The 25,892-nt window shown below is 40.6% G+C and overlaps 1 protein-coding gene across 1 annotated transcript in view; it reads right to left on the bottom strand.

Annotated features, from left to right (window-relative positions):
* Positions 1 to 773: 773 nt before the first annotated feature.
* Positions 774 to 25,892, bottom strand: part of Myo3a (myosin IIIA) — a 141,585-nt gene continuing 116,466 nt past the window's right edge. The window contains exons 22-26 of the mRNA XM_059263029.1: positions 25,570 to 25,714; positions 10,006 to 10,109; positions 8,116 to 8,156; positions 6,980 to 7,123; positions 774 to 1,376 (exon numbers count right to left, since the gene is read on the bottom strand). Of these exons, the coding sequence (XP_059119012.1) occupies positions 1,271 to 1,376; positions 6,980 to 7,123; positions 8,116 to 8,156; positions 10,006 to 10,109; positions 25,570 to 25,714 (540 nt within the window). The 3' untranslated portion in view covers positions 774 to 1,270. The remainder of the gene's footprint in view (positions 1,377 to 6,979; positions 7,124 to 8,115; positions 8,157 to 10,005; positions 10,110 to 25,569; positions 25,715 to 25,892) is intronic.

Genomic DNA, 25,892 nt, shown 5'->3' with positions numbered 1-25,892 from the left:
TCCTCTGTCCTGTCTGTTTGTCTGGCCCCAAACTGGAGTGGCGCTAACTAGGGAAGGAGCAGGGAGGAGAGCGCACTTGAATTTGGGGCTTGGCCCTGTCACTGCAGGAGGCCTCTTCTCAGCTGGATCCTATTTGTAAGACTTCTAGCTGCTTAAGTCGGTGCCTGGGGAGCTTTAGCGGCAAATTCTGCAAAGACCACCACAACACAAATGTTATCAGCTCCCTCTGGTTTGGGTTTTGGGCAGCAGGAGCCAAACCCTGACCTAACCTGATCAGAACTTATTTGCTCATTCAGTCCTGCCTGGAACCCTGCCTACACCTTCTTTACCCACTCTACGTGGTGTAGACCTGGAAGGTGTCTTGCATGGAAGGGTTAACCTAGAGGGTTTTTTATTTGTTTGTTTTAATAAGCTACACTCGAGTGGTAAGGAAACTCCTGCCTCCCACCCACTGACCTTTTGCTTACTTGTATGTGGCCCACTTCCCAGGGGAGGCTACCTCAAATCTGTAGAGTAAGAGACCTTTCTATCTGACAGTCCCCAGTGCGAGGACCAGTGCCAGCGTGGGCTAGCCGGGAAGGCTGTGTGAGTGTGGGTTTGGAGGTTCGTCCATGACGAAGTAGACTATGCTTTAGAGTACCTGGTGCTGGGGATTTGCTGATGAAGACAGAAGTCATCCCGGCTCCTGCCACCACCAGCCCAGCCATGCACCAGAGACAGAGGCCCCCAAGGCACAAGGCAGACAAGCCCTTATCAAACACACACTTCCCAGGATGCTTACTTTATTTAGCAATATTATTAATCAAGAGAGGAGAAAACTCCTTCCCACTGCCATCTCACCTTTGTTCTGACATACCCAACCAAGAGCGACTGTCGTTTGGTCCTGAGAAAGTCTTTTCAAGAAAGAAGAAATCTCTTAAATCATTTCAAAACGAGCAAAGGGACTGGTGACCGCTCAGGCAGAGTGAGTACCCTGAGTCACAAACAGCAGAATACAGTGGTACATTAGGGCCATGGGGGCGGCGGGCAGGTGGGAGAAGTCTGGGGGTCCAGTATCTGGAACTCCCCAAAGGAGTTCAGATTCTCTTGGGTCAGGGCCTCGAGGTGGCCCTAGTATTTGAGAGGGAACAGAGCTGGCAGGCCATCAGCGGCTCCAGTGCCTGAGGGTTCTGAGGGTTCGGGTGGGTGCCAGAGGGTGCCCGTTGCTGCTGCTGCTGCTTTGGTCCTTCTGGTGTCTCGGGGTCCAGCACTTCCTAAAGCTCTGTAGCTGCTACAACTGCTGCACCAGGCGCTGGCGCTGGGAGGTTTTGCGCAGGAGCCTTCTGTAGTCGTAAGGGTTGGCGGAGATCTCCTCGCTCCCCTTGGCAGTCCAGCACCTGCAAGTCAGACCGGGTTCTCACGGTCAATGGCAACTGCCCCTGGCGGTATTTCCACCTACCCTCTCAGGGCTGGGCGCCCCTCTTCCTTCAGCTATCCACCAAACACAGACATTTAAGAAAGGTACGATCAAAATGTCAGGCTAAATGACCCAACGTAGCTAGCTGTAAAAAACGGTCTGCAGTTTTGCAGAGTTGAAATGAGTAGCTTTTGTGTTCGGAAGAGAACCAAGCACTTGAAAATAGAGATCACAAAGGCTGGCTTTGTTTGGAACAATAACTCACAGCTAATAAAGAAATACTTATTTCAGTGCCTTATTTTGTTTTTTTAAAAGACTTCTGTCAAACAGGAAGATTCAAGGTGTATAAATAGATGCCCACCTTCTGGATTTTTTTGTTTGTTTGTTTTCTTTCTTTTCTTTCTTTTTTTTTTTTTGAGACAGGGTTTCTCTGTGTAGCCCTGGCTATCCTGGAACTCACTCTATAGACCAGGCTGGCTTCAAACTCAGAGATCTGTCTGCCTCTGCCTCCTAAGTGCTAGGATTAAAGGCCTGAACCACCACTGTGGCACTCACCTCTGGGCTTTTAAACAGCTCAAATGTTTCTTTTAAACACTGCCTCGATCTGAATAATCACTCTAGTAGGGTCTCAGGTACTGCTTGCTCTGTTGACTTTACAAAGCTTCATTTTTTAAAAAAAATTTATTTATTTATTTATTTATTTTTTTGGAGACAAGGTTTCTCTACTTAGCCCAGGCTATCCTGTACCTTGCATTGTAGACCAGGCTGGCCTCAAACTCAGAGATCTGCCTGCCTTTGCCTCCTCAGTGCTGAGATTAAAGATGTGGGCCACCATTGCCGGCAGGCTTCTATGTTTTTAATGAAACTGCTTTCCTGGACCCACTGTAGGGACTCCAGTCAATGTGTACTCTTAGTTTCTTCCTTTCTTTTTCAGAATAGGAAAAAAGAACACAAATAACTCATTGGGTACTCCAAGAGACCCTAAATAGCAAAAGCAGTCTTGAACAAAAAGAACAAAGCTGGTGATATCACATTATTTGGTTAAAAAAACTCTCTCTCTCTCTCTCTCTCTCTCTCTCTCTCTCTCTCTCTCTCTCTCTCTCAACCCAGCATGAAAACTGGCATAGAAACAGACACATAGGCCAAGGAAATGGAACAGAGGGCTCAAAAGTAAATAGATTCATTTATAGTCCATTGGGTTTGAGTAAGATGCCAGGAGCTTATAGCAGGGAAAGGACAATGTCTTCAATAATCAATTTTGGGAAACTGGATATTCACACACAAAAGAATGGTATCAGAGACTTACTTCACAGCATACACAGAAAGTTCACTCAAGAAGATTAAAGACTTGAACTACCACCTAAGACAGCAAATCTGCTGAAATAAATATAGAGGAAAATATCTACAACTCTGGTTTGGACAAAGGATTTTTGGATATCACCACCAAATCACAGGCTGTGACAAGAGTAACCACAAACACAGACAGATTAGATTATACAAAACAAAACAAAAAACAAACAAACAAAAAAACTAGGCAAAGAGGATTAAAAATATAGCAAAGAAAAGAATCAAAACAGTGAAGAGACAACTTGATAAAGAGTAGTAAATATTTGTAAGTGATACAACTGATACAGGGGACAATGTCTAAAATCTACAAGGAACCCAAATAATTCAACAAGAACATGTGAAATGGTTAGAAAATGGGCAAAGGACACTTCAAAAGAAGGCACACAAACAACCAAAATGTACATGCAAAAAATGTTCAATGCAAGACTGACTGTCACCTTCTAGGAACAAAGGATGCTGGTACCAATACAGTACCACTCTGACTGGAAATAAGAAAGAAGCAGGTTCCCAGCTGTATGACAACAAGACTGGTCTGCTTAAAGCAACACAGTCATTAGACAGGGTTAGGAAATCTCCGTTTTCAGCAACATTAATAGATTGCTAAATTTTTAAAAGAGTGAAAATTTGAAATCATTTTGTTAGGTTAGAGGGATGAGTCAGTGGGTAAAAATGTTCACTGTGCAAGCCTAATGTCCTGTGTTCAGATCTCTGAAACTTGTAAAAAGCTAGACATAGTGGTGGGTATTTGTAATCCTAGGACTCCTACAGTACTATGGGAGGTAGAGCTGGGAGAATTGCTCTAAGGCCTGGAGTATATAGTGTAGCAGTAAGAAGCAAGAGGCCTTGCTTAAAAACAAAGGCAAAGGTAGAATGCAAAAACCAACTTGCAAATGTTGTCTTCTGGCTTTCACATGCTGTGGTACATACATATGATGCACACACACAAAATTTAAAAAAAAAAATCACATGCTAAGGGAAGTAGCTAGAACAAACGGGTCACACATATATTTCCATTTATATGAAATGTTCTGAATAACTACAGGAAGCAAATTGATTAGTGGTTTGCTGTGAGATATCTTTCTGTATGCTATGAATATGTGTGCCTCCCATTGGATAATAAATAAAGCTGTTTTGGCCTATGGCAAGAAAGCTTACAGCCAGGCAGGAAATCCAAGCAGAGATACCCAGAGAAGAAGAGTGGAGTCGAGAGAGAGAGAGAGAGAGAGAGAGAGAGAGAGAGAGAGAGAGAGAGAGAGAGACGCCAGCTGCAGACAAAGGAGCAACAAGATGCCAGCAGACTGGTAATGCCAAGGCCACATGGCAACATATAGATTAATAAGAATGGGTTAATTTGAGATTAAAGAGCTAGCTAGCAAGAAGCTGAAGCCATAGGCCATACAGTTTGTAATTAATATAAGCCTCTGAGTGATTATTTTATAAGTGGCTGTGGGACCGTAGGGGTGGGAGTGGTGGTGGGACTGAGAAACATCTGGCTACAGTGGTTGCCAGGGAATAGGAGTGGAAGGGTGACGATGTTGGTAGGTATTGGGTTGGTAGGTATTAAACCCACTGAATTGGACATTTTAAAATGGCCAAGTGAATTCTGTTGTATAACTTTTATCTTAAAATAAAAAAAAATGACCAACATTATTAATCACCAAGGAAATACAATTTTAAAATCACAACGAAACATGATCTCACACTGTGTAGGATGCCTGTTATCAAAATGTAAATGCTGATGAGTGTTGGTGAGGATGTAAAGAAAAGGGAACCCTTGTACAGTGTTGGGAGAATGTAATGGTACAACCATCATAGAGGACAGTGAGTATATTCTTCAAAACCATGAAGGTCTTAGTATTTAGCAACTATTCTTAATGAGATCCCTAAATCTCACTACAAGGTATATCACCAAAGGAAATGAAGTGAATATTTTGAGAGATACCTGTAGTCTAATGCTGGTTGCAGTGTTAGTCACAACACCCAAATTAGGCAATCAAGCCATGTGTCCATCAATGGATGCATGAATAAACATGTGATTGTTACACACCATGAGGTATTATTCAGTCTTAAGAAGTTATGGGAATATGGATAAACCTGGAGGACATTATGTTAAGGGAAATGTCAGTGAAGTTCTGCAAGACCTCACTCATGTGTGAAGCCTAAAAATGTCAAACTCATAGAAAAGTGCTCATCAGGGCTTTGAGACAGGGGGTTGGGGACATACTGATTAAAGAATATTAAATTTCAGTTGGTATGAATAAATTTAAGAGATCTATTTAGTGATGATAATTCATAGCAATACATTGATTATTTGAAATTGGCTTTGAGCTAGACTTTTAAGGCTATGCAAATTTTAATCAGTTCAATTTAGCTATTCCACAGCATATGTGTATTTCAAAAACATTCTTTTCCATACCACAAATGTACATAATTTTAATTTATCAATTTAATTTTTGAAATTTATCAATTTATTAAATTTAATTTGTCAATTAAAAAAATCCATGAAGTATTATGTTTATTATTACTGGTGCACCCTTCCCCAGGCCTACATAAACCTTACTGGGCAATGTCATCAGCAGTTGGTGTATATATATTTGTAGTTACAGATGTGCTCATGCCCACATAAAGATACTCTTTCTGAGTTAATACAATTGGGCATATAATTTTTCTGAATTAATACAATTGGGCAACAAATTTCGCTAATTGTTCCAACATGTAATCAAGAGCTATTCTCCTTTTGCATTTGCTTTCTGTTTTAAACCAGACTCTTACTGAAGTTTAGTTATACTGTTGCTGAGTTTAGAAAAAATCCTCCTCTCTTAGAGTTACCTTGCTCATCATTGGCATGTGAATATCATTTCCCTCAAGATCGTTTGATATAGAGACCACACATTTGTCACCCTAATACTCACTATTTCATTAAGTCTCCAGCATCGTGTTTTGCATAAAGTGACAATATTAAACAGTGGTTAAAGTCATTGAATCTAAGTTTACAAAATCCTGTGTTCAAATTTTCTGACCCCATCAATTACTATGTGGGTGACTACAGTCACTAATATCTGGAGACTTAGCCTCCACGCTTATAAATGAGGGCAGTAATAGTAACTGTCTTACCAGTTCAATGAGATAACAGCATAATGCCTAGAACAAAGTAAGCACTCAACCTGTGGATCTAAATACACATCTGTGGATGTTGCTGGGAAGCAGACGGTATTTCCGGGATATAATGCCTTCCCAGTAGGCATGGATCTGTCAGTTGGTGGAAGAGAAAGAATATACTAGAGACGGAGTAGAGTTAGCTGTTACAATAGGAAGCAGACAAACCAGTGCAAAGCAGCTGAGCAGAGTGTGGAAAACCCTAAGTTGGAGAACCCTCACTCCATTTGTGACCACAGACACATCATTTCATCTCTCAGGCCCCTGGTGTTCTATGCTCCCACAAAGAACTCTGTGCTTCTGCTAGAGTCCCACCAAGTGTGATCAGGTTATAGGTTTTAGTTCCAAGATGGAAGAATGCATCTTCTTTTTGGAGACAAGGGTTTAGAGATCATGGTGCAGGCAGATTTTGAAAAAGCAAATGAAGGGAGATAATAACAGCCATTTGCATTAGCAGAAATCCTCTTCTATGAACATAATATGCTAAGAAGTTTGTTATTTCATTTAATCTCTATAACAAGATAGTGAGGCAGGAATTTTGAAGATTGTTCTGTGGGTATAAAATCAGTGGCTTAAAAAGCTCAGAAAACACAAAGCTCAATCAGGGTCCAAACTCGAGACATTTGGACTCCCAGACTTCTTCTCTCTAACCATCATTGCACACTGTGAAAGAGAAGGGTGAGGGGGTCTGGGTACCCTAGGCAACAGGATGTTTGCCAAGGATTTCCAATCATCTCCCATTTGCCTGCTAATGCTCCTATTTCTCATGCAACATGTTTTTTTTTAAATTCTATTATGCACCCCTAGTCTCAGAACTTCACAATGAATTTTGGAGGAAAGAGGAATATTATTCCCAAAGTTGTATTTAAGCTGCAATATAAATTATTTAATGTCACAAAATTAGTGATAAAATGAAAAAAATCATACCCAAGACACCTATTTTTTCCATGAATCTTTTTTTCAAACTTATTTTTGGTTTGTTATCCCTGATTCTGAAAATTAGAAACATGATTAAATTGGAATTTTTGAATTTCCATTCAAAGTTTATCATTGAACATTATACAGACTGTATGTTATTACCTTTCATTAATCTCAGTGCATTGATCCTGGAGTTCCTTCTGTGGTCTCCATTCTCTTACATTAGAGCTATGTTCCTTTGGTCCAGAATGAGTGGGCAAAAGTTCCTTATAATAGAAATCTTCCAAACCTAGTAATTTTCCTTGACTGCAGATGAACATATAAACACACTACACAATCAGTCTAATTTCTACCCACTCGTTTTACAGGCTAAGAGTTTTCTTATTAGTATTTACTGTAACCTAAGAGCATCATAAACATGCCCACATATATGGGTGAAACCCTGAAATGTAGAAAACAGCACATCCTGTTAATTGAAAGCATTCCCCATCTCTTACCTTGAATAGAACATTAGCTGCTGGGCTGGCTTTTCTTGCTTTTGTCGGGCTTGTTTTAACATGAACTGGTAGTTTCTAGAACTGCCAGTGACAATGGTGTCCAGTTTGGCCAGTCTACATTCATATTCACACCAGGCTCATGGATAACTGTCATGAAAACTGGCCTTGGTTGAGTGAATATGAAGCATTTTCATCCATAACCTTAACTGACTGCTGTTATAGGTACCATCAAGCGATAAATAGGGAACTCCGCTTATGTTCAATATAAGCACCCCTTAGTATTCCTAGCATTGTCTGAAAGTTATCTGACACGATAATAAGATTAAAATGTCAAAATATTGAAGTATTGAAAGACTGCACTATTACAGGGAAAGGAATCATGTGAAGTGTACCCACCACACCTACCAAAACTGCAGCCCTTGCCATCCTAACAACCCACAAAAAGTATAAAATGTGACATTTAATATGTATCAAAGAATCATAAAACAAAAAGGAAAAGAAAGTTTGTGGATACTGAAGTGTTCTGATTGCTTAATTACCATTATTAAATGGGCGGAGAAAAGCAGTCTATCCCAATGATGTAATTCATCCAAATCATATTTGAGTACTTAGTGAATGCTTTATATAGTTCTGGCTCAGTATATTTAATTTATAAGTTTCATGTAGTCTTTACATTTAGTATATATGTGTTTTAAGATCATGCTATTTTCCAAATATAAGTGATTGGTAATAAAATTTGAACATAAAGATTTATAGTTTTAATTGAACAAAATGATGCTGTAATTTAAGAAAGATAATTACCTGTCTTTTCTTGGTCTCCGTTTTTCTTCTTGGATTGACTTCTAATGGGAATAGAAGAATTGAAAATATATATTATATAGTAATACGCAATCATTATGTATAATATTTATTATCTCAATGATGTATGAAAAAGAAGGAGAACCAGGATAAGTGATTACTAGCTTATAAAACTATGTCATATAACACATACTATGTGCTTCTGTTTAGATGGGATTTTACCACAGTCAGCTAGGGATTTCTTAGGATTTGGGTCAAGAATGGAATGTGGGAATGACTGATAATGAGTAGAGTTTCATTATGGAGTGATAGAAATCTTGTAGAATTGACTGTGGTGATGGTTTTACTAAAAGCTGTTTTTGTTGTATTCTAACTGGGCGACTTATATGACATGTGACATATCCCAACACATTATGAATGTATGCACCTACATTTGGACTTCTCTGTATACGCATCCATGTAGATTATGCAACAAACATTAGGTAGTTTGCTATTTGTGTTTGGAGCTGGAAAAGTGATCTAAGCCAGAGACAATGGTTCTCAACTCAGCAGTGACTGAGGTCACAACAGCTGATGAAATTTTTCTAAGGAACTTAAAGGTGAAGAGGTTGTAAGTTTGAATTCTGGGCAAGACCATGAGGGAGAGAAGCATAGTGCAGAAACATGGTGAATTCACCATAGAGAAGAGGAGACTAGAATTGGCCCAGCTAACTGGGAAGTCTGATGTGAGCTTCATTTTTTGCCTGTGGCGTGTCAATCTTGTTTCCAATGAACTCTCAGATTCTCTGGGTTTTCATGATCATGGAGAAGTCTTGCTCCTCTCTGTGGCAGTACAGAATGTAGATTGAATAAGTATTACAAGTGGAGAGACCATTGGGGTCAAAGGGACCCATTGGGATGGGAAGACTTGCAGGCTGAGGGGATGCTGCTCGCTGTGGGAGTGTAAGCAATTTGCTATGGCGAGTTGACATTGGACAGAAGCTCTGTGTCCAGTGAAGAAGACATTGGAATCTGGACTTCTTGCTGATGGAGTTACTGAGCCAACTGAAGGAAGAACATAATCGAATTTACAGGTGTAGGTTGGGGGAAGGTAAGATTTGAAGCCTAAAACAGTCTGACTAAGAAATGGTGATGGTCAGAATTGGGGATACTCTATGTGGTTGGAGACGGAGGAAGGAATGGCAGCTAGAAGGCTTAATGTAGAACTGGCACAGGTGTCAGGTATAAAAGGGAGGGCAAGACCCAGGACAGCCACTAAGTTCTTGATTTTGGAAACCAAGGTGATGGCAGCCGCATGCTTGGAGAACAGGAACATGAAGGGAAGGGAAGCCTAGTAGAGACCATACACACTGCCAACTGAGTGGATCCAGGAGTTCTCAATAAAGTTAATGGCCCTGATATGAAGGGTAAGATGTTCACCTGTGTCTCATGATTCTGACCAGAAATATGAACATAAAGTTAAGGGCTGGTTCTAGGATCAGCTATCACAATGGTTATAAATACATCTCATTATTGGCCAGGAATTTGCAGGAGCTTAACAAAGGTTCACTTCTCTCTTTCTACTTGCAGAACAACATACTCATTTCAGTGAATGTCTCTGTCTGGAAGGCTTTCCCATGATGGATTTCCCTTTCTACATTGGTGTTTGTATGTAAGCTCAGACAAGTGGCTACCAGAAAAAGTTCCTGGGAGAACACAGTAGGTCCAAAGCTACAAGAGAGGCCAGGACCATGAGGAAAAGGGCTAGAAGAAAACAAGGGGGCCATTTAATGGGCTATTTGTTAAACGGAATTCAAGGAGGGCCTTTGTGTTGCAAGGCCTTCTTCTGGAGCAGCCTAAGGCAGCCACACTCTCCACTGGTCCTCAGTTTGATTGTAAGAACGAGCCACTTACGTGGAGTAGATAGTAGTATGTAGAGTCTTCAGGGTTATTTAATGTTTTGGGTTTCCGGGGTCGTCTTGGAGGTCTCAATATTTCTGGCTCTTCTTTAGCGACACCTATAAGAAAGGTGACCATAAATAAGTTCTAAATTCCAGAAACTATGTTTTTCCTTTGGATGAATGAGAACTTCTATGAATGTAAACTGTATTTGTTCTTCACTCATATTATATTTCTAGTCATGTGTTCTCCTCCAGTTGTCTGATGGTCTAGGACTTTGAGAGAAAAAGAAGAGGAAAAAAAAAGAGCAAGAAGAGTTTGGTAATGTGGGATAGGGACGCAAGTCATAGAGGAGATAAGGCCAGGACTATTCTTATAACATACAGGTTGAATCTACTTATCTCATTTTTACCTGAATGGCAAGAAATACAAAATAAGGTATCAAGTTATTATGTATATTCTTAGTAATTTTAAGAAACACTTTAAAGTTGTCTGTGATGAAATTTTAGCTTGACTTCAATGCCATCTGGAGTCTGGATTGATGTATTAGAACAACACTGTTGTGACAGAAATAAATTGAAGCTGGCAAAGAATCCTATTAATTGCTGTGCAAGCGAGGAACGAAAAAGATCCTGAGGATAAAGGAATTCTTGGCCCTGCATCCATCCAATTGTCTCTATTCAATCTGAGTATTATTACAGATTCCACTGAACATGGATATTGGGGTTGGGCAGGCACAAAGGAGGAAGGAAACAGGGGAGAAAGCCAGCAGAAGAAAAACAACAAATTTTGTTTGGAAAATGTCACAATGAAGCCTAATTCTTGCATAAGATCCAGCCAGCCCAATCCTAGCTTGGCTGGGAGAAGGGCTTGTGAAGTCCCAGCTCTTGTCTGTGAAGCTATTAGCCATTGATGGCTGTTGGGGGAGGAAGTTTTCTTCAGGGATGAGGCCCCTCAGATGCTATCCATGTTCCAGTACCGCAACCCATACAATACAAGGACTCAGTGGGTATTTAAATAAAGAGAGCAAATGGAGCTGGTTGGGAGGGAAAAGTGGTAGGGGAGTAGAGGGAGAATTAGAGGGAGAAAGTGGGAGGGCGAACATGACCAAAATATGTTATGTGCACATATGAACATTAAATAAAATGTTTTACTATTATTTAAATTTTTACGTATTTACTTTATGCATATGAATGCTTTGTCTGTGCACCACATGACTGCCTAGTGCCGGTGGAGGCCAGAAGAGGGTGCTGGGTGCTTTGAAACTGATTCCTTGGAACTGGGGTTAAATGGTGGAGAGCCACTAAGTGGATGGTAGGAATCAAACTTGGGTCCTCTGTAAGAGCAGCTAGTGCTCTTAACCACTGAGCCATTTTTCCAGCCCCATAAATAAAGTATTATTTTAAAGAACAAAATGCCTTCTAGAAGGTCAAGGGTGCCCTTTACAGACAGACTGTAGGCCCTTTCCACAGGCCCTATTAGCTCTGATCCCTGTGCCCTAGAGTGTCACCGTCATGCCTTGGGACCCAAGGACCGTATTTCTGGGACTCCCTTCCCTGCTTTTTCCTGAGTTCCCAGAACTTCAGGGAACATATACTAAATACTCAGTGAAGGTTTTCTGGTTGGGAGTGGAGCAACAGCTCAGCAGTTAATAAGAGAGCTTCCCGCTCTTCCAGGGGACCAGAGTTTGGCTACTAGTACCCACAGGAGGCACCTCACAACCTCCTGTAACTCCAGCTTCATGGGAATCTGACCACTTCTTCTGGCTTCAATTAGCATCTGCACACATGTGTGTAAATACACACACACACACACACACACACACACACACACACACACACACGGGGAAAACTGCATTGACAAACCAAGAACAGAGGTCTCAGAGGAATCCTACTGATGTGATACTGCGATCTCAGTTTCTAAAGAGCCTCTAGAATGCAAGGCAACAGTTACGCTGCTTAAGCCCCGTGGTCTGTGGTTTGTTACCGCAGCCCCAGAAAATGAATATAGAACTCAAGCCTGTATTTGTTGCTACTGCTTTCTCTCTCTCTCCCTCCCTTTCCTTCTCCCTCTCTCCACCCCAACCTCTCTCTCTCTCTCTCTCTCTCTCTCTCTCTCTCTCTCTCTCTCTCTCTGTAGGTTTGTAGGCGTGAAGTCAACAATTGATTGTTCACCACTTATTTATTGAGCCAGGGTTTCTTGACGAACTAGGAGTTTGACAATTACTGCTAGTCTATTGTAGCTGGAGAAATTCTCTCCAGCTCCCGCCACCAAGTCCCGCCAGTCCCAGAGCCCACTTATAAAATAAACACACAAACTCTTACATATTTAAACTGCTTGGCCATTAGCTTAGGCCTGTCATTGTCTAGCTCTTACTCTTATATTTAGCCCATTTCTATTAATCTTTACTTTGCCTCATGGCTCATGGCTTACTGGTACCTTACATCTTCCTTGTCCTGGCGGCGGCTCCAGCCAGTCTCTCCCCTCCCTTCCTGTTCCCTCAATTCTCTTCTCTGTTAGTCCCGCCTATACTTCCTGTCTGGCTATTGGCCAATCAGAGTTTATTTACATATAGCGATATCCACAGCAGTCTATATAGCCAGCTTGCCCCTGGGATCTCCTGCCTCTGTTTCCCTAGTGCTTTTCTAGTGGTCACCATGCTTGCCTGGATTTTGTGTGGGCTCTGAGGATCCAAACTCTGGTCCCTGTGCTTGCAGAAGAAGCACTTTATCCCCTGAGCGGTCACTCAACTCTTGATGTCTAGGGCCTTTGTCTATGAGAGTTTTTATATAATGGGCATGGAGAGCTGTGGGTGATAGGGAAGCTTATTCAAGTTTTGAAATCCCTTTGACAGACCTCTGACTTTGCCCAGGTGGGCAGCATGGGGCAGGAGTGTGGAGCTGTCAGGTTTGTGTCCACATTAGCTGACAGGCATTGGGCTGTGTGGATAGTAGATGCTCACTAGAGTTTTATTAACTGGGTCACTGACTTGTCATCATACATAAAAGCAAATATCCAATGCTCCAAAGATAAATGTAAATAAGACAACCAATGAAACTCTGGGAAGAAAATCCAGGTGAATTCATAAAGTACTTAGGGCTATAAATACCTTAATCAATTCAGGAGTCAGAAAGCATAAATATTTGTTCATCTTAAATAGCTAAGGAGTTGAGATGTGAGTAGGTCAAGGATATAAGACTTGCCTAGTGCATTTGAGGCCCTGGGTTCAACCCCAAGCATCATATAAAAAAAGACAAAAAGCTTTTGTGTGGCAATAAAAATCAAAAGGCACAAGGCAAACTTGGAAAGCTGGATTTTGCAACCCCACTGACAAAGAATGGGTTGTTGATGTAAACACAGAGTGCTGACAAAGGCCTACAAAGTACAGACCAGCAGGAAAATGGACGACAAAAGATACCCATGAGAAGATCAAGATGAGCAAATTAATAAAGTAAATCAGCATCAAAGGCAGCTCGACAAGGGGCATGCTGCAACAGTGATCCTTTTTACCACAGACAGATGAGCAAAGTTACAGAGAAACGTAACCCTTATGGGCAGGATGTCAGAACAAGTACATGTTTACAGACCGCTGAAGTAAATGCCGATTGTTACAGACTTTTAGGAAAGTAGACCCACAATAAAAAACAAAATAAAACAAAACAAAAACCTTTCCTCTCAATAATCCTATTACCTCTGAAATCTATCCCATACAGTTACAAATCTAGTAAACAAAAATAACTTTGAAGATGTTCACTCCAATATTTTTCAGAGTGGCAAAACTTGAGATAAAGCAAGTAAGAACACATACATGTGTTTGCAAAGCATAGGAAAGAATATGTGTTTTGTAATAAGGGTTCCTAAGAGGGGAACGAAGTGGGTTAGATGCAGGGAAGGAAGCAGGACAAAAAAGAAAAAGAAAAGGTAAGCCAAGAACACATTTATAAAAACGTTTATAAATACTCATGCGGGTGTGAATGTATCATAGCCCTAACAAAGTACAAATACTCTGAATTGAATTTTCAGAATTTCCAAGTACTTCTATGTTTTATAGAATTCATATTAGCTCAGTTTTCAGCTTCTTTTTTTTTCACCAGGACATCTAAAACGGGGTAGTATTAAGGAGCAGTTGTCCCTTGTGAGGTGGACAGCTGGGGGGAGGAAAAACGGTTGATGGGTCTGATTGCTCTGCTGAATTTCCTGGGACTGCTTTGTTTTCTGGTTTCTGCGAGCTTTCTTTTTCCACGAGTCTATCAGCACACAAGAGAGGCACAAGTTTATTCTGTGCCCTGATGTCCTTCTTTATTGCATTCCTTTGGGGGGAACACAAGCCTTGTCAACTAGTCACCCTGTCCCCATAATTACAAGAATGACACAAACATTTATAATCACAAACTTTCCACAGTGTATCAGTGTTGGCACTAGCAAAATTAGGTTTGTGGCTATTTCATGTGATCTGAATGATAAATGCTAGCTCGCAAAGGTTACAGCCAGGAGGTAAGGCATTTATTCATATTGTAGTGCTGGTAATAATTTCCTTAAGTGTTTTGATTTATCAGAAATGTACCTTTTGGATAATGAATTAACAAGTATTTCAATATTTTACATCAAGAAGAAAGAAGACAAATTTAAAATGCATTGCTAGCATTTGCTTTAGAAAGTTGAAGTTTGGGTTTTTTCCCCTCATTTTAGTGATAATTACACTATTTTACTTAAGTATTCACACAATGTGATTTGCATGAGTGTCAAGTGCCTAAATCAGGTGTCAACAGTTGCTCAGTAAGCTACTCTAACAATTCTCTTAAGAAACCATTTTTTTTTTCTTCAGTTTTTGTAAATTTCCATTTCCTCTTGACAGGCTGTGACCTTCAAGAAATATAATGACCTACTGAATTCCTAAGGACTTCTCCTTAGGAACTTTAAAAACAGACTCACCCAGGACTGGTGGCCACTTGCATTTTCCCCATTCAGCTCATCCATCCTCTGGCCAGACTAGGAAACCTAGAGATCTGAATCTAGGTCCTGAGTGTGCAGCTAAGTTCCAGAGTTCTCCTGTTGGCCTGGCCTAACCTCCTTCCTTTCTCTCTGGGAGATCTGCTCACTTCTCACTGGACCTGGTTTGATCTTTTGCTTTTCCCATGGATACTCTTAGCTGACAGGAGGAACAGGGTTAAGGTTAGGGGCTTGCCTTGGCTGAGTGTCCTTAGCAGCATGGGTGGGGCATATTTCAGTCTTCTGATCTCAACAAGAAGGCTCCTCCCTCCATCTGAGCTGCACAACCCAAGGCTTTGGACACCAGTAATGGCTTATAGCCACTACTATGCTACCATGGACTTACAGTGTTTATGAAATCTCTGCTTTGGGAACTTGTTACTAACACACAGAGCCTTGAGGATGTTTAGGCCTCCACCTGGCCCTCCTATCATTTTTTTTCTTAAGTTTTTTTTTTTTTTCATGTGTTGGAAGGTATTCTGCATGCTGTGGGAGAATGAGATAGGCAATCATCAATATGACTCAGATACAAACTCTGTGGCCTCCAACAGTGACCTGCCTACAACATATACTGTGGCAATAATGGCACAAATGATACGGTGGGGCTTGGATACTCTTCTATCTCATAGAGTGGGGCTTAGAATCCATACCTAAAACTGCTAAAGTGGCCATGAACCAGAGAATAGATAGGTCATAGGCTTAGGGGAAAACCTACTACCATTATTCTGCTAAAGGAACACAGCAATAAAATAACTCCTAATGACATGTTGCTATACCCACTGATGGGTGCTTGACTCAGTTCTCATTAGAGAAGCCTCTTCTTGTAGTAGATGGGAATTAACATAAAGATCCACAACTGGATAGTGTGCAGAGAGTGACTTTGGAGCACTCAGTCCTTAATGGAATATCTTCATCAAGTTCTCCCCCTCAAGGTTAAGTGATCTATGCATAAAAGGCGGCAGAAAGATTGAAAGAGCCAAAGGTGGTGGATGGCTCCAAGGAAACAGTGTCTTCCAGAAACAACAGGACTGATGCTCTGTAAAACACAGATGGAGTTGGAGATTCTTCTCAAAGAGGTGAACTACACTAATACTTTTCAAAAGCCATTACTCTTTGTTAGAACATGTCCAACCACCTGGTACCTGGAAGGGATATCAAGCTAGCTTTGGTATATTTGGAGATGAGACACTATTGGGCAGGGTGCAGAAGCTCTGTTCCAGGTTGTAATGGTGTCGGACAGGTTCTTCATTTTACCCAGCACTGAAGGCAGCAAAGGTGGACTGTGTCTGCTTGGCTCCGATGAGGACTTTGCTCTCATTCAATCAACCACTGAACCTTTCTAGAACTCTTGGCAATGAACTGCCTCTCCTTGGGGAAGAGTGAGCTGTTTTATTTACAGAATTACAATTCCCATTCTGCAGCAATAGTTCATCCTGTAGTTGGATTAGCCAGCAGATTGCTATGGTTATTCTTTGATGAATGCATTTTAAGAGGCACTAATATTCCATGGATGGCATGTCATTACTTATTTTTTTCTTTATGTCCAACTTTGTTTCTTACAATGTACACACATTTTTCTCTTTTTAAGCTCTGATCATTTCCTTGGCTATTTCCTCATAAGTTGTTTTACTGGAGCAATTATATAAACAATTTCTTTTCCTTCCTGCTTGCCTGCCTTTCTTTTTCTGTCTTCTTCTTCCTCTATATTGCCATGTCATTTTTTTCAAAATATTGAGTATAATTTGGCAAGAATACGTGAGTACATTCTCATCACTGTTCAACTTTTCCCCATACTTGTAATTTTGATAAGGTCAAAACAGCCGCATGTTTTAATTTATACTCTTTATTCCCGGATGTCACACGTGTTCATTCACCAACCATGTAACCATGTATGCAAACAAATTGATGTCTTGAGTCTACTTTCCACTGTGAGCATTCCTGGCTTTCCTAATTTGTATGAACACTTTCTCTGTCCCACACACTGACCTGCATATTTATTTTAAATACTCTCACTGGTTTATTTTCAGCTCTTCAATCATCAATGATTCTTTTGAATCCCTAGAAGGTCTGTGTAGCCTAAATCTTTCATCATTTTCCTCTTGCTCCTTTAATTTCCATGCTTTGTCTTTTTCTGAGCAGGGACTGTGGAGTACTCAGGCCACAGACGTTAGTCTCTGTATTTCTCAACTATAAAAGAATAACAGCTCTGGAAAAGGTTTGGATAGTCAGCGAAGAGTAAGAATCTACCGAATTTTCTCTCTCTGAAATCAGAAACAGTTTTAAACACTATCACCCGTGTCTTGTTGGCTTGCAATATATCTTTTAATAAATATTAGGTTGATTTTAGGCTTACTCAGTTTAGGCCTACTCATTATTGTATGATTGATTTTTATAATAGAAGCATATGTGTTCAGTGATGACATTGTTTTAGATTTTGCTGATCACGTTTTTTTTTTTTTTCTGTCTGAAATTTATGAATGATCTTTAGGAATATTAAAGTTCTAGGGGCAGTGATTTTGAATGTAATGATTTATTTTATTTTCCACTGTTATTGAAAATAGATTCTTTTTTTCCATAAAGTATCTCCTGTTTATAGTTTCCCTTCCCTTTACTCCTCCTAATTCCTCCCCATCTCCTCTCCCATTCAGATCTGCTTCATTTCTGTCTCTCATTAGAAAAGAATAGGCTTCTAAGAGACAGTAACCAAATGTGACAAAATTAAAAAAAAATTACACCAGAGTTAGACAAGGCAAACCAACAGAGGGAAAAGACTCCCAAGAGAAGGCACAAAAATCAGAGACCCACTCAATCACACAGAGGACCCGCTGCAGACCCGTGGAGGCCCTGTGTTTGCTGCTTCGGTCTCTGGGAGTTCATATGAGAGATTTGCTCAGTTGTTTTAGAGGGCCTTGTTTTCCTGATGTCCTCCATCTTCTCTTGCTCTTACTCTTTATCCAGCTCCTCTTCTGTGGGATTCCTTGGGCTCTGAGGGGAGGGATTTGATGGAGACATCCATTTAGAGATGTGTGGTTCAGTCTTTCTTTCTCTGCGTAATGTCTGACTGTGGGTCTCTGGTTCCCGCCGGCTGGAGAAGGAAGCTTGAGTACAATATTTTAAATTCTTGCAATTTCAGAGTATCTCACCTTGCAATCTTGAAGCTCAACACATCATTCCATCACACATCTATTCTTTATTGTCTCTTGGTGGTTTCCTTGTAAACTTCATTTCAAGATATTAATTCCCACTATTATTTCCAACCAGTTATTTTTCCATTGTAATATTTTATGAGAAAGAATAACTATGATATCTATCAATCTATGTATCATCTATTCATCTATCTGTCTGTCTATTTATCTGCCTGCCTATTTGTCTATCTACCTATCTATCACCTATCATCATCTATCTCTTACGTCATTTGTATATCCATACTTAACTTTGTTGCTGATGCAAATTATTGTTTAGACCCATTCTTTGCATTGTTAAGGCCAGACTCACATTGTTTTGTAATTCTTTCACCATCTTACCCACCGCTTTCATGATTATGCCCCTCAGAAACATCTCCACTTTCAAACTATATAAGAGTAAACTGTTGCTTTTTTTAATTTAATTTTAATCCTGCTCTTTAATGGAATGATTTTCATTGTTTTATAGTTAATTATGTTGTTGGTATTTAGTTTAGGAAATGTACACATTGCTAAAGAATATCCTCCAGTTTTTAGTTTACTGAGTTTTGCATTTTATCAATACTGCATACTGGATTTTATTAAAACTGGCTTTGGTATTTATCAAGATGGCTTTTTCTTCTGACCTTTTGATATAGCATTATATCCATATGTATTATTTGGACAGTCTTTCCTACATGCTGTTGCATTCCACTGGCAAGTACTGTTTTTAGGAATTTACCTTTAAATTCATAACTGAGATTGGCTGATACAGCTTTTAACAAAACATTGCCTTGAGAGCTTTTGTTCTAAGATGTATAGGCTTCCTAAAATAGATGTTATTTTATTTTTTACATTTTTTCAAACATAACAAGCACTGTGGATATTACCTGTTCTTTTAACATCTAAAGGCATTTGCCTAAATATGTTCTTAGAAACTTTTTTTGGAAATAATTCTTTGATGGAATTACCACTGCAATGTTTATCTTTGGAAAGCATATTACATTAAGTAATTACTTTAGAAAAATTAATTCCCTTTTCAGAAGGCAGATATTTCAGTATCTTCATAGTATAGTTGGTACAATCTTATTCTTATTGCTATGTATTTGTAGGTTAAAAATAATCAGGCCTTTTTTCTTTTATTTTTTAGTAGCATGACCTTAGCTTCATTTATATAACTGTATTTCTGTCTTGTAGCCCCTCCCCAAATGCCATCGTGTTCGAACTCCACAAGAGCTGATTCAATTTATTGGGTGAGCCTCCATGATGTAATGGTCTCAGGGAATGCCTTTACAGACAAATCTAGAGGTGGGGTTCACTGTATCTAGTTGAGTTGGCAATCAAGATCAACTATGACACCTGATTATTCTAAATTTGGGCTTTGTTGACAGTTTATAACCAATAATCATTTAAATTATACTGAATGGTAACTATTAAAAGAAATTTAAAGCATTGTATTTATAAAAATAAAAACAAAAGTAACATGTCAACATTTATTTTAAAGCAGTTTGCCTTACTTTCATGACGTAAAGAATGGATTTCTGACATGTTAACTAAATCCATCCCAACAAAATACTTACAACTGAAAGCTTGAGAAGGAAACAAAATTTTTGCAGCCCAATTATTTTTTCATATCGCATAGATTTTAACTCCTCAAGACTCCAGAGGACATGCAATTAACATGGAAGCAGAAAAGCAATTAACAACGTGTTTCCAACTGCCCATTAAGTTTTTGATACAGATACATGCACAAAGGCCAACAATGCTAGCAGCATGGGAACTGAACAGTTCCTTGGCGTGTTTGGACACTGTATTACTCATTTATACAAGATCGATTCCAACAGAGATTACATAACTACCCTTAATACAACAACATTGTAAGTAAGGCAAATTCATATACAATGTTTTTATTATTTTATACCAGTAGAGAAAAAGGCCTTTAAAAGATCTAGCGTGCTTTTAGACATTGTAATTAGTCATCATGGGCTAGTTCCTAAACTCCTCAAAAGAATAATCAGGCCAGACCAGCTTTCTTTTTTATCATATGATATTCTGAAGTAAAGAAACAAATAGTGAACGGCTTTTTGCCAAACCCTCCTGCCCCCGCCAGTGTGTCCCTCCCCAGTGGAGGTGACTATGGCAAACTGAGTCCTCTGGAAGCCCTGAGCCCCTTCTCCCTCCCTTAAAGTGTTCCCGAAGGTGTTTTGTCATGTGACCAGAAAAGTAACTAACACAGCAAGGCTATTTTATGAATGACATAAAACTTTCAAAATAAGTAAAAAAAAAAAAAAAAAAAAAAAAAAAAAATTGCTATTCCCCCCCCCCCCCACATGCACTTTGAAGACAATATTAAAGCTTTTTTCTTTCATCAGCTGTATGTGTGCAGAGCAAAGGCCGGCTGTGACTTGGAATGCACTCACAATACCATGCTAATGAAATAGAATAGCATCCTTATTTGTTTACCGTGCACCACCCAAACTTGCAGCCTGCTGGATTAGTCAGCGTTTCTTTGTAAGAGAAGAAAGGGAGCTTCTGTCTATGGTACCAGGGTTATTATCCCACAATCGGTCTTTGTTTCCTCCCCTTTACAATGGTCAACACAAATTGCCAGGTTTTTCCTTAGAGGTACAGGGTGTGCCAGGAAGAGCATGGCAGGAGTGGCCCGTTGAGTCTGTGCTCACAGGGGTTCATAGCACATCAGCCAGCTGCCTGAATCTTCTCTCCACAGTTGAAGGAAGGCTCCCACACAACCATGTTTTCCTTAGCTAAACTGTGTATGTGAATAGCTGTTCTGCTTAACTAAGAATATCTGTATCAGGTCTTCTTCTCTGACCAGAGGAGCTTAGAAGCAAACAATACATAAGGAAATCAGCAAGGATCTAAGGAGTGGTTTGTTTTGAAAAAAGCAAATTTGCAAAGCCTTATTCCTCTGGACATTATGCTTTGTTATGCTTATTGTGTTTAGAGGAAATGAAACAATGTTCTAGCTGATTAATAAACAGATATTGAATGTCTACTGTGTGGTGAATAAATGGGCATACAGTGTGTGAACTGATCCTGGGTGGGAAAGGGTTGGGGGTAAGTAAATGTAGACTGTGGTCCTGATAATCCATTTCTGCCATGCATACTCAAATGCCTTTGGGAAGTATGTGATGCCAATAAGGTGTGTGAAGATACCTGGGGGAAAGTCACCAGAATGGAAAAGATAAGAATGGATAGTTGGACTTCTGGGTTTAAATGTGGTCACATGATAAGCATATGCTGATCTATAAGGGCAATTAGCATCTACAATTTAGGATGGGGTTTGCCTAGCTTAAGGCTTAAGATAAAACTGACCCAGGTTCCGTGCAGAGAGTCCACCATGCTCAAACAACACCTGGCCCAGCTTGCTACTTTAAGCTTTTTCAATTAAACTTCACAATAAATGTTTTTCTTTTTGAAAAAAAAAAAAACCTCAGATATTTAAAACTTATGAAACCTGAGCTCAGTGTGTGGCTCATATCTGTAATTCCAGAACTCAAGAGGCTAAGGAAAGAGGAGGAATGCTACAAGTTCAAGACCAACCCAAGCTGCACAGTGAGTTCTGGGCTAGTCTGGGCTGCACAATGAGTTCTGGGTTGTTCTGGGCTGTCTCAAAAACCAAAACCCAAATGTAAGAATGAAGATGACACTAATAAATCCCAGGAAGAAATCTCTCTGATATGGCCCAGTGATGATCTGCACCCTCTCTCCATCCATGCCTTTTCTAATATTCAAAGAGCATCTGAGGGATTTAAGAAGCAGCTGCCCTAAGTGGGAAGGTCCACAGGTTTCTATACTTCTCTGCACACTGGAGCTCTGAGCAATGTCCTGCAGGGTCCTCTTTGCCATGTCCATCAGGTTCTGGACTCCCTGGTTTGCTCCGTTTCTCCGGCTTCTGCTCTATGCTGTTTCCTCATCCTGCACTGTTTATGTCCGGGCTTCTCTCACTTCTTTCTTCCCCTCTTGCTCTTAAAAATTCCACCGTAAAAGGGGGAGCCTGCTTGGAAGAGGTTAGGTCACCGTGGTTCTCCCTTGAGGGGGATATTGGGTTGCAGGACTCTTCCTCTCTCCAGCTTCTTGGACTGCCATGAAGTAGGCAGCCTTTCCCACCATAGTCCCCCACCTTCTCCCTTGTCCGTTGTATCCCCACTTCCTGCACCACCCTGTTTAGTCTCTGGATTCAGGAACTATGTGGCCATCTGTGCTCATGAACTATGACTCTTTTATATAGCATGCCCCAAAGTCACACTATATTGCTGTTCTTCATGGAATCCTTCCCATCAGGGCAACGCCCAACTGATCATGTCAGAACCCTTGACTCAATTTTTTTTCTCATACAATCAAGCACCCCAATCCTCTGTGATCTACCAATGAATATAGATAGAAAATGTACTTTTAGCTTTCTTGCTAACCATGTATGGTTCTTTCCGTGCTATCAAATCCTATTCACATCAGACAAAATGAATTATCTTCAAAAAATAAAGTTGTTTACATAGGACAAAATTATATTTTTACTGTTGCAATAAATTCAGATATACAATACTTAACTTCCTTTTTTGCTAAACTGGACTTACTTCCTACCTCTTAGTACTAATTTCTGTTTCCTAGTATTTTTAAAAGAATGTATGGAGGATGTGCACATACGTGTGATCACTTTCGGGGCCAGAAGTTGATGTTGGCTGTCTTCCTCTGCTGCCCTCCAGTGTAGTTACTGAGGTAGGGTCTCTTGATGAACCCAGAGCTCGCCAGTTTGGCCAGTTTAGCTAGCCACTTTGTACATCCTGTCTCTACTTTGTGAGTGCTGGTCTAACCAGGCTGCCACACTCACCAGGCTCTTTTATCCCTGTGCTGGTTCGGCAAGTGCTGTACTCACTGGGCCACTCCAACAAATCCTGCTTTCAATTGCCTTAATATCTGAAATTAGTGTCTTAATACTATCCCCTTTTGCTAACTGGAGCCACATCTACATTGGAGGTGAGGTGAAATGGGAGCAGCTTCCTTGCATTGATGTAGAGAGGCCGTTTACTCTGTGGTCAGTTATCAGCATCTGCTGGGCGACCATCTCATCTGTCTCTGATGGCTTGAAGGCATCTCCCAACATCACACTTTATTCCTGGGCTCTGCCCTGTGAAGTCATTTCAGATCCTGGTCTCTTGCCGATCTGGGCTCTCTCCCAGGCACTTTCTTAGTTACTATTGAGTGTGTAGGACTTTAAAGAGGTGGAGTGGAACTCATGTTCTCTACACGTGCAAGGGCAAAACCCTCAGGTGGCTTCAAGAAGTGCTTCTGGGTTACAGTCTTCTTCCTGATACATGCCAGCTCATGAAGAGACAATGGCAGGCTGAAGAATAAAGTGAGACCGGTGGCTTCTGCTTTCAGGCCTGCCCAACCTTCCCAAGAAAAACAAAGCAGAAAGCTGGCGACATATCAACAGTTCCATTCATCTCCAGGACTCTCCCACTTCTGTGTTTCCTTTTGTGCAGTGGATGGGAGTAGGAACTGCTGGCCTTTGCCTGGCTTTTCTGCATCCCCACACCATCTGCACCTTCAGCTGCCTCTGAAATCTAGAGTCAATCTGTCACTGCCCCTCACCCCCACCCCTCTATTGAGTCTCTCTGGCACAGGACATGGGCAGAAGCCAACCTAATAGGCTCTTGCTGAATTTTGTTCTTCTCACTGTAAGACATTCTGGTCAAAGCCAGGAAGCATGAGTGTAGCAGCACCCAAGGGCCACTCTATGCACAGCTGTGTCTGTCCAGCTTCACTACAAACAATATGGCATGGTAATTGATAGGAACTTGAAGATACTGCCACTTTCTTCCGGGTCAGGCCAAAGGCCACCGTCATTCAGAGAGTTTAGCAAGGAAAACAAAAGAAGCTACCTGAGGTCAGGTGACTTCCTGTTTTTGCTGAGAGCTACACATTACACAAATCAAAAGCAAAGGGCTTGAAAGTGAAAGGAAAGAAAAGATTTTTTTTTTTCAGAAGAATCCTGAAGAGTCAGCAGGTTCTAGAGGGGTGGGTAGTGCTCCTGAGGCTTTTAGTAGAAGCTTCCCAATCCCTTCTCCCTCCACCCAGCATTGGATAGGCCACAGAGAAGAGACTTCCTGGGACATGGGTGAGACCAGATCTCTGGTTTTCTGATCCTGCTTGCAGGACATGCTGCTGCCGCTGTGGAGACTGTAGCGGTCAGTAGGGGCCATGGGTGTCCTGATAATAATAACTCACGGACAAATAACTGGTGACTATGGGCTCTACCTGCTCCTTCAGAGACACAGAAAATCCCAGAGCCTTTGCACATTCCTGAAAGACTGGGATCTGATAATTCCAGAGATGGGGCGGAGTGTGACTGGAGATGATGCTGATGAGGATGTGGATATGAGAGAATCCTTACATAGTACTAATAGGAATGTAAACCAGTGCAGCTACTGTCTGTGGAAATCAGTATGGGGGTTTCCCAAAAATCTAAAAATAGATCTAACATATGGTCCAGATAGACCACTCCTGGGTGTTTACCAAAAGGACCCCAAGTCATCATTATCACAGAGATACCTCATATCAATATTTGTTACAGTGTTATCGGAACCAACTGAGGTGCCCAACAATAGAGAGATGGACACAGACAACATAACACACACAGTGCAATTGTTTTCAGCCATAAAAAGTGAAGTTGTAGCATTTGTGGGAAAATAGATGTGGGTGGAAATTACCATGTTAAGTGAATTAAGTCAGTCCCAGAAAGACATGTGTCTTTGTGGTTCTTAGACTTTGTACAGATACATGAAATCATGTGTACATATATGACATAAAAGTAGAAATGAAACTGTCTGGGGGAACACAGGAGACTGACAGGAAGGGGAAGGGATGGGAAAGGGAGCATAGAGTTATGGGGAGAAGTAAGCTCAGCATGCAACATATACTTGTATGAATATATTCTTACACAGCACAGTGCCATGAACAATCAATAAACTCAATGAAAAATTAAAGAAAGTGTAACCCCAGTAGTTCTGTGTCTCTGAGCAGGGGTTTGGAGGCTCCACACTCTTATAGATGCAACCCTGAAATAGGAATATTTCACATGTTTGCTTTCTCTTACTAATCTGACAACATAGCTTCCCTCTCTGAGCTACCTCTTACTCTCTGCTGGTGTCATAGGCCAAGTTCAGGTTAAGTTGTATAAAAGGGACAAAATAATGAGGAACCCCTCCCAGGAGAGTGAAATCAGAGACAGCAGGAGGTGGGTAGAACATTCTGGAAGAATGTGTGTCTGTTTATAAGAAACAGAATGAAACAAAGGCTTCAGTTCTTCCATGATATAGAACATCACCTCAGGTCTACCATAGAACGTGGGTGAGAAACTAAGACACAGAGTCTGGAATTTCCTTCCCTGTAAATGGCTGATCTTTACCTGAGAGGTACTGATGAGTAGAAACACTTCTATTAACTGGTTTATGATGATAGATACCCAGATAAAGTGGCTTCAGTTGCTGTGACAAAATCATTTCATTCAAGTTTTTCTGCAGAATGAAATACTCTTCAGATAACTTTGATATCTAAAAAGAAGGCCATATATCAGATTAAATCAAAGACAAGAATCCCAGGGCTGCACAGGTACACAGAATACACAGTTCCTTACTAGACTCCCTGGAACTCTCAAGTTCTCCTAGAGTTACCTAGACTCTTGTACCCATGTCTAATAAAGTCCCCACTTTATACAAGCTTCTACTCTGT

This window comes from Peromyscus eremicus, chromosome 5 (assembly GCF_949786415.1).
Source record: "Peromyscus eremicus chromosome 5, PerEre_H2_v1, whole genome shotgun sequence".
NCBI classification, from domain to species: Eukaryota; Metazoa; Chordata; class Mammalia; order Rodentia; family Cricetidae; genus Peromyscus; species Peromyscus eremicus.
Note: the sequence above shows the minus strand (reverse complement) of the source record. Positions and strands in the feature narration are given on the sequence as shown.